Source organism: Harmonia axyridis, chromosome 7 (genome assembly GCF_914767665.1).
Source record: "Harmonia axyridis chromosome 7, icHarAxyr1.1, whole genome shotgun sequence".
NCBI classification, from domain to species: domain Eukaryota; kingdom Metazoa; phylum Arthropoda; class Insecta; order Coleoptera; family Coccinellidae; genus Harmonia; species Harmonia axyridis.
In genome coordinates, this window is record NC_059507.1 from 33,330,472 (window position 1) to 33,339,763 (window position 9,292).

The following is a 9,292-nucleotide window of genomic DNA, read 5'->3' on the forward strand; positions in this document are numbered from 1 at the left end:
ACACCAATGAATTCGTAAGCACTTTGCGAATACCAGTGGCCTCGTGTAAGTGGCGTGACGTCACACACTAGACTATGAAATTATTCTTCCAAGCGCAACTTCAAAGTCCCATAACTTTTCATTTCTACAGATATTTCAATAATTCTTCCACATTTTTGTTTCATTTTACTTAAATTTTCCGAATTGATCCTTAACAAAAAAATGAAAACTAGTCCATTCATTATTTTTCAGAGAATGTATCTTAGACCATACAAAATGTTTGTGCTTTTATTTTGTTTCTATGCTATCCTTTGTTATTTTTTGTATTTTATATTCGCATTGTCCTGTGAATGAGTTAAACAGGTGGACAATAAGGCTATTATTACTATAACAAACTGCTCTTCACATTGACGTCTTCCACCCAAAAGATGCATTTTTACCTCTCAATTCTGCCTTTCTTCGCATTAGTTTATTACCCAGTTTCTTCATAAAAATCTTAGAGATAACCTTGGGAACCAGCTTTGACCAGAGTCTGTTGATCAGCTTTTCTCATTGAGGGTATAAAGATCAACATAAACAAAACTTACATTTGAAATAAACCTTTCACCATTTTTCATACATTCAGTTGTCTGGTCCTTCATTTCCACAAAAAATGATCTGAGATGATATTGTTACCGAAAGATGTGCCAATCTTATACAGATAAAAAATTCAGTATAGAATTTTGGTTTCATCAAAATGAATTTGATCATCAGTTTTTCCATGATTTTTAAAACAACTTGAGAGATCTAAATCAGTTGTCATATAATTAGCAGCTCTCTCCATACGAATCATAATGATGTAATAGTGCGGTGGCACTGAAGCGTCTTCCCAGCTTCACACTCTCATGCGATAATAATCAACTCAAGGTGCAAATACTCCTCACCTACTGATCTATATCTGGTCTCAAACGAAAGCAATCACAAGACAAATTGCAATGTTGAGGGTATACAGAATCCGGCAGAATTTCTCGATGAAATTGCGCCTCAATTACCTTTTAGCTCTGGGCCGGCGGCACAAGGAAATCTCCTCTTTGGACCTTACGCAATTATCGTCATTGACAACTTCGCCAAAAGTGTTGTAAAATTTTGTCTTTTTAATGATTTGCGCCGCCAGTGTTCACTCCGCGGTAACGGGTAGACATTTTTTTCGAAATTTATGTAAATTGTCCCATATCCCGTCGCGACACGTACAGGCGGTTTGCTCAACTTCGCTTGGTGCCTTCGATGATGATGATGACGATGTCTTGTGATTACCCTGATGATCCGATCGAAGATAGCCCCAGTTGAAACTGACTTCTCGATAGGTGTTAACGACCAAAGTAAGTATTCGCAATTGTTATGAACTGATGATTACGAAAACACCTGAGTCGATTGAAAATATTCGGCAAATCGGTGTGTCAATATCTCCTAAAAAACTTTTATTTATGAAAACTCAACGTATATTTATTGTATCATCAAAAGACCTGAACTCCCTATGCCAGAATTCTTAATCCAATCTGAATACCTTTACCTGATTTCATCAAAATTGTACATACCACCAGAGGGTTCACCAATAAGAGGTTTCATTTTGACATTAGAAGAAAAAGAGTATACAAGGTGTTCCTGAATTGGAGGTACAAAGGAAAATGAGATATTTCTTGTGTTATTATAAGGAAAAAATGTCCCATAAACATGAACCCGCAAAAGCTTTGTTTTCGTGATACAGAGTGTTTCTTGTAGTCCTACTTTTTTGTGGAACCGTTTATGGAATATTTATTAATCTTTGTTATAGATTGGGTAAATAAGTAGTAGTAGTAGTTCCAAAATTTATAATCAACTTATTCATCACTGCTTACTAACTAGATCTCATACTGATTTGTATTTTCCTCAGTATTACTAGAGAATAGTTTGAAATTTTTTTCTCGAAATCGGTAGAAGATAAGATAAAACTACAATAAACCAAAAATTGTAGTACTAGACCAAAGTTTCCCTTCACATTTTTTTAAACTACCAGTGGTCCACCAAAGAAAAAGTTCTGAAGGAAAAAAGCGGTCCTATTCAAAAAAATACCATCCTGTAGATTTGCATTCAAAATTAGCATATCATATGGTTTTAGAGAAGGCAAAGAGGAATTTTTCTACAGAAAAGTTACTGAAAAATTTGAGGAGCACTAGATCCCAGGTAATACTTTCGAAAGTAGGGATTCACGCAGGCCCGACGAGAGGGCGGTACAGCCGGTACAAATTACCGGGGCCCGGGCTCATGGGGGGCCCGGGCTCGAGCTCCAGCAACAAGAATTTTTTCATTGATATTTATAATTACATAAAAAAAATGGAACTGATGAAGATTGTGTGATTCCTTTCAATCTTATAAAACAACAATGTAAACATTCAAGATTGTCCATGCTATTAGATAGCCTACATAGGCAATCTTGAATACATAAATCAGTACAACATTGCCTAAAGTATTGACCCGCTTCAGCTCTACGCTCTGGTCACGTTCCCGCCCCTATCGTCAATTCAACGTAGATCGTTTCGTTTACTGAATTTTCGGGGAATCCCTGACCTGATCGATGTTCATTGTCATTGTTGTCAACCGAATTCGTTGCTTGCTATTCTATTAGTGAATATTTCTCCGAGTTCATAATCATATTGATTGGATATTGGATTATCGTTAGTGTGTTTTGTGAAGTACGTTGTTTGGAATAATCTGAATGAAGGTAAGACACATCAGTATTCAGCAAAAGCATAAAGCATACATAAAACGGGTGAGTTTGTTTCAATGAACGTCAGAACTTTATACTTTGACGCGTGCAAATGAACGTCATATTTCCGTACACATAGAAATCTTTGAAGCTGATACCTTTAATACCATTTTCATTACCTTTAGTCCAAAATCCGTCTGTAGTACTGTAGTATTATTGCGCTCTTCGGTTTCTTGCTGAAAACCAAATTTTTATGTTTATTTATAATAAGGAGAATATACCGGATGGTTCAAAAGTCTGGAAACGGTGAAATTATGTCGCGCACAGGTGGAAAATCTGAATTCTGATACTGGGGTCTTCAGTTATTCCCAGTGAGAATAGAATCAGTGTATTCAGCAAAAATTTTACAACCGCATTGGTCGAAACCAAATTTTTTTGTCCATTTTTGGGCCCTATGCAGCGTTTTTTGATCGAAAATCCGGGGGCGTTCATTCAGATGAGGATGCAAAAATTTGTATTTTGATACTGATATATAGTTGAAATCTGTGATATAGACGATATTTCATTAAAAAAAAACAAGTGAACGGATTTTGTTCCGAAAAAAAATAGAAAATACAAGCTTCTTTTTTTTTCTTCCCCTAGCAGAAAACCGATGAGTGCAGTAATTCTGCAGCCGGATCTCGTACTACTTCACACTTCATGCTCTACATTTATTTGATTTTGCCAAAAAAATTCATTATGAGATGGTTGTTTTTCATGCAGTTTGCAGTATAGTATGTATTACTTAAACAAACCAAAGTGTCCTACTAATTTTAAAATGTGGAACTGAATGAAATGTGAAAAGCGCCTTTTCAGTTAAATAAACTCACCGAAAACGAAGATGGTTGTCTAATAAATATCAATTTATTTTAATAGATGAGTTATCATCATAAATCTGGCTCCCAAAAACGTAAAGAGCAACAGCAGAAGTTGGAGCACATGAGAAAAGGAAGAAGAACTCTTGAAAACCTTGGGTTTACTACCTCAAAAGTAACTCCAGGCATTTCAAAAGTGAATGAAACCTGTGATGAAGTTTCAGAAACCTCCAATATATCATCGCCTGGTCCTGTACCTTCACCTTCAAGCCCCATTTCCAGTAGTTCTGTTGGGCAAAACGATGATCTCCTACGAAGTGGAATCATTTCAAACGCAGTTAAAGTTGATAGCAATCAAGATAAATATGAATATCGATAGTGGAGTACACTTCGATATAGGAAATTTGAGAAACGTTACTCCCGTCATTATTGAAGAAGCTGTGAGAAAAGGACCTGAACCCATTCCATCACAACTTCCTCCTGATAGCAACGGAATGCCATTTCCCAAATATCTATTAAATTTAAACATGAAAAATGGGGAGGTTGTATCAAGAGACTGGCTAACTTCCTCGAGGCAAGCACTGTTCTGTTTTCCCTGTAGGTTATTCAATAAAGCAACAAGGTCACAACATTCTTCTCGGTTTGTAACTGAATATGGTTGGAGTCCTACAAATTTCTACAGAAAATTGTATAACAGAATTCCTGAACATGAAAATAGTATCGGTCATCGATCATCATACCTAGAGTGGCGGGGTATAGAACAAAATATTTTCAATAAAAAGAATATCGATAACTTAGTATTGAAATCTTTAGAAAAAGAGAAAGAGAAGTGGAAAGAACTATTGCAAAGATTTCTTCAAGTGATTCTATTTTTATCTGAAAGAGGACTAGCATTAAGAGGATCATCTAGTTTGATTGGTAATCCAAACAATGGCAATTTTCTTGGTACATTGGAGTTGCTAGCAAATTATGATACCATATTAGCAGAGCATCTAGATGCTGTTAAAGATTCTCAAGAAACTAAGAAACGTATGCAAGTACACTATCTCTCAGCCGAAATTCAAAATGAATTCATTTCACTTTGTGCTGAACATGTTATGGAAAAAATTTTAAACGAGAGAAAGCTGGCGAAATATTTTTCTTTAATCGTCGATGCTACCCCTGATAGTTCTCATGACGAACAAACAACGTTTATATTACGTTATGTCTGGCTGAATGAAGATGGCAAATACCAAGTGTTTGAAAGATTTTTAGAATTCATCAACTGTAATAAAAAAACTGGGGAAGATATAGCAAACATGATTTTAGAAAATTTGAAAAAGCGCAATATTAGCATAGAAGATTGCCGTGGACAAGGATATGACAATGGAAGCAACATGAGCGGACAATATAAAGGCGTGCAGGCAAGGATCCTGGCCCTCAATCCCCTTGCCATATGGTCTCCTTGTGCTTGTCATAGTTTGAACTTATGTGGTGTCCATGCAGCAGAATGTTGTCCCCAGGCTGTTACATTTTTTGGAATAATCCAAAAGCTGTACAATATATTTAGTGCTAGTCCTTCCAGGTGGGAGATTTTAAAAAATAAAATAGATGTATCCCTGCATTCTCTTTCTACAACTCGCTGGTCAGCTAGAGTAGAAAGTGTCAAACCGGTCTGCAACAAGTTGCCCGGAATAAAGGATGCAATTCTAGAGGTATTTGAGCTCAATTTGACATCAGAAGTGCGAGTTGAATTGAATGGTATTTTATCATATTTGGGATCATTTGAATGTCTCTTAATGGCTTCAACGTGGCTGAAAGTACTTACAGCTATCAACTATAGAAGTGTTATTCTTCAAACGGAATCCATAACTTTGGACATTGGAACCGAAAATTTGAAGTCTTTGCTGGAAGATCTTAATATTATAAGAAATAGTTGGTCGAAAATATTGAATGAATGTAGAGAAGTAGCAAAAAATTTAGAAATGTCAACCGAAATGCCTACGTCCGTGAAGAGGAAACGCAAAAGAAAGCAATTTTTTGACGAAACGAATTCAGAACAGGATTTTTCATCAGAACTTAGTGGGGAGGATTACTTCAGAATAAATGTATTTTATTCAATTCTAGATGCTGTTATTTTGAATATTTCTACAAGATTCCAAGCAATTAAAAATATTGTGCATATGTTCAGTGTCTTATGGAAATTTTTACACTTAGAAGATGCAGACATTGAAGAGAGGGCCACTAATCTCCAAATTCAGTACCACTTAGATACTGATTGTAAATTAACAGAAGAGATCAAGCACCTCAAGGTTATCTTTTCTGCTACTTTTCAAATGAATGATCTTACCCCACTAAATCTTCTGAATGAAATTCACAAATTAAAATTGGATACCTTGTTTCCAAATATTGTGATATCCTTAAGAATATTTTGCACTTTGCCTGTGACTGTAGCCCAAGCCGAAAGGTCTTTCAGCCACCTTTCAAAAATTAAAAATGTTCTTAGATCTACCATGACTCAGGGACGATTGAGTGCTCTAGGCTTATTATCGATCGAGTCAAGAGTAGCTAGAAGATGCGATTTTTCTAAAATTATAGCAAATTTTGCTACTGCAAAATGCCGAAAGGCTCACATAAAATGATTCGTGTTTTTTGTAGCGGTCTTCGAAGTAATTTTTACCTAATTTTTTCAGTATTTAGTGCAGCTGTGTTTCTCAACTCTTTATAGTATATACTTAGTAAGCCAATTCATGTTTCTGGAAGGTTCTAATTCCAATAATTTTACTTGCATAAAGCAGTATAAAGTCCATGTAAGAAAAAATATGATAAACTTTTATTTTTCCTTCCCTAATTTCTTCTACATTAAAAAAATTACAATGTTCAATGATTTTGATTTCAGAAGGCATATATCCTAATCTTATTATACCGATTATACGGTTAAGTAACACCATCGGGGGGCCCGTATTTTTGGTTTGTACCGGGGCCCGCCGAAGCTCTCGACGGCCCTGGATTCACGGCTTGGCTTGATTTTCAAGCTACTCAGCTTGAGCTTGACACGATTTCAAGTCAAGATCAAGTCAAGTAGTAGTTTTTCAATCTCAAGTCAAGTCAAGTATTTATTTATCGAGTAGTTGAATCATATCAAGCTATATGATTTTTAGAAGTTTTATTGTGTAGTGTCATATCAATACAAAAATTATGAAATGGGAGGGAACCTTGAAAAAAACTTTAATTCATTAAACTTATTGTCTAAAATAATCGAAAATAACAACTTTTCTGAAATAGAAACATAAATTAAATCAATATAAATCAAAACAAAAAAAAAATAATAAAAAAATTAAGTTTTTGGATATTGAGAAACCTTCAGTCTTTGTTTGATGTCATAATTTTCCATCCAGGATCTAAGAAACATGAGGCATCTTATTGATTTGTCGCCTAACTTATTGCGGGTTTTTGTAACTCTAAGAGCAGCTCTGGAAAATTGTCTTTCAACAGGAGCTGAAGGTGCTAACGTTAATAAAAAATTCTTAGTTATTTTGGCCAAGTTTTGAATGATATTTCTGAAATACCAAAATCTACCAATAGATTTCATAGAAATGTGAGAAAACTACTAATAAAATTACACTGGCGAATGCTTCAGTCTCTCGGCGCTCGAGGAATCCCCCTTATTTAGTCTAAGCGCGCATTTCAAGCTCAAGTAATATCCAGTAGGGTGATATCAAGTCAAGCAATAAATATCTAAAATGAAGTCAAGTCAAGCTCTAGTATGTAATTTTTCACGAGTTTGATTTTCAAGTCAAGTAGTTGGTTAAAATGTCAAGCTACTTGGCTTGATGAATCCCCATTTTAAAGGTACCATGAGAATAACTAAAGTCGAATTTTTAAGGAAAAATGGGTTTTTACTGATTAGGATTTGCACTTATTGAGTGAAGTATTACATCATTACTCTAAAGAGAGTATGTGAAGACCACCAGGTAGAAAAAGCGCTGTGGCAGAATATTCGGCATTATTTTTCGTTAAATTTCAGGAAAAAATATCAGTTTTCACAAACGTTATCGAACCACTTGAATCTTTCTCTAAGACACCTAAAACATTTCGGCTATAACACATTAATCCAATTTGGATCCTATCTCAATCAATTTTCGGATCGATGGCAATGGTGATGCCCCATCAAGTTATTAACACTTCTTTGTGATAAGTTCAGGTTATTCGCTCGAGGTGCAGCTGAGCGAAATTTAATTTTCGGACCAATTTAACCCCGAACCCCACAATTTCGTATTAATTAAAACGAAACCGAGAGCCGATATCGTGCAAGAAATCTGCAACCCCACACGCCAAGATTGAGATCTTTCAATTTCAAATCTGTAAATCACCACAGCAATCATCCCCAATTTAGGCCGTAATTTAAATTTTAAACGTTAGTCTTGAGCGACTGGATGCTGCTGAGTGTTAAAAGATCGACCACACCGACTCGAGAGGGGTGTCCATTTCGATATAATATCGATCTTTTTATGCTGATGATACCTGAGTTGAAAATTGCATTTGTGAATTTACTGCCTTTTACACAATTCTTGCAGTGGGCAGCAGGCTACCAATTTTGCTTAAAGATTTTATATTCTTAAAATAATTTGAAAGAAAAAATTCACTAGATTATATTTCTTCTGTAGAGATAACTTTTTTCCTTTAATTAATCAGGTCAGCGTAGGACGCCTTTTCTTAGGTTATTTGGAAACGGTTTTATGTGATAAAATAAATAGTTTTAATTTATTGGAAAAAATGTAAATTTTTTCATGTGTTCCACTTTCTGAGGGATATTGTCTGGTGCATACAAATTTATGGAGCAGTGTTGTATTGATGGCCTGCGGTATCTGAGAATTTTGTCTTTGTCTTGTATATTACGTATTTGCACTTGTAGGAGTGCAAATATACTGACTTAATTCGTGCTCATCAAAAGTTTTGATTCGTTTCGAAATAGTTGTTGTATCCTTTTTGCATTTTTAATTCATTGCTGCAAAAATCTTCTTTAGTTGTTTCAAGTAATTTTATAAAAAGATTTCTCTAGTTTTTGTATTGATTTGATCGGTCCATCTTCTTGTCATTGATGAGTCGTCTTTTCGTATTTTTTCTTTTCTTTATAGTGTTCAGTCTTGTATTATCCAAGGTTCTCATTTTGAAGAATAATGTATGTTCCACAAGGTTGATAATTTTTATTTGTTTGTACTCTTTTCATTTTCGTTTCCTTCATATTCATTATAATACTATGATTATCTGTAACTCATTTCAGATGATAATAGGAGTTATGTTAATCTTTATGCGGCGATTTTCTTTAATAAATACATTATATATAGAAATTGACGTTTCAGAGTTCACACAAGTGTCCAATGTGAAGCTATTGGAGTTGGGGACATTAAGTTTCGAGTTTGTTTCTTTGTATTATTTCTGGTTGTTGATATTTATATCGTCAATTAGCATATTGAAGTTTGGAGTTCCATGCAGATTCATGAAGGTTTTGCCAGAGATACCATACATCAAAAAGCTGTTAGGATTCATGTTCAAAATCGTACTCAATTTTATCAAATCTTCATCTTGGCCGACAAAAATTGATGATAATTTCCTTGATATTTCATCCCTCTTTCTTTCTATATCTACAATGTTTACGGACTACCACGAAGATCAATTTCGTTAAACGTTAACACCTAATGCTAGAATCGCATTAGTGGCAATTTTCTAGCCCGTACCCCTGCATCAAATTTAATTC

The 9,292-nt window shown here is 34.9% G+C and overlaps 1 protein-coding gene across 1 annotated transcript; it reads left to right on the forward strand.

The window, feature by feature from the left end:
- Positions 1–3,920: 3,920 nt before the first annotated feature.
- LOC123685383 (zinc finger MYM-type protein 1-like) lies at positions 3,921–6,176 on the forward strand. Its single transcript, XM_045625039.1, has one exon. It carries the CDS (start codon positions 3,921–3,923, stop codon positions 6,174–6,176), a length of 2,256 nt encoding a protein of 751 aa, XP_045480995.1.
- Positions 6,177–9,292: the final 3,116 nt, after the last annotated feature.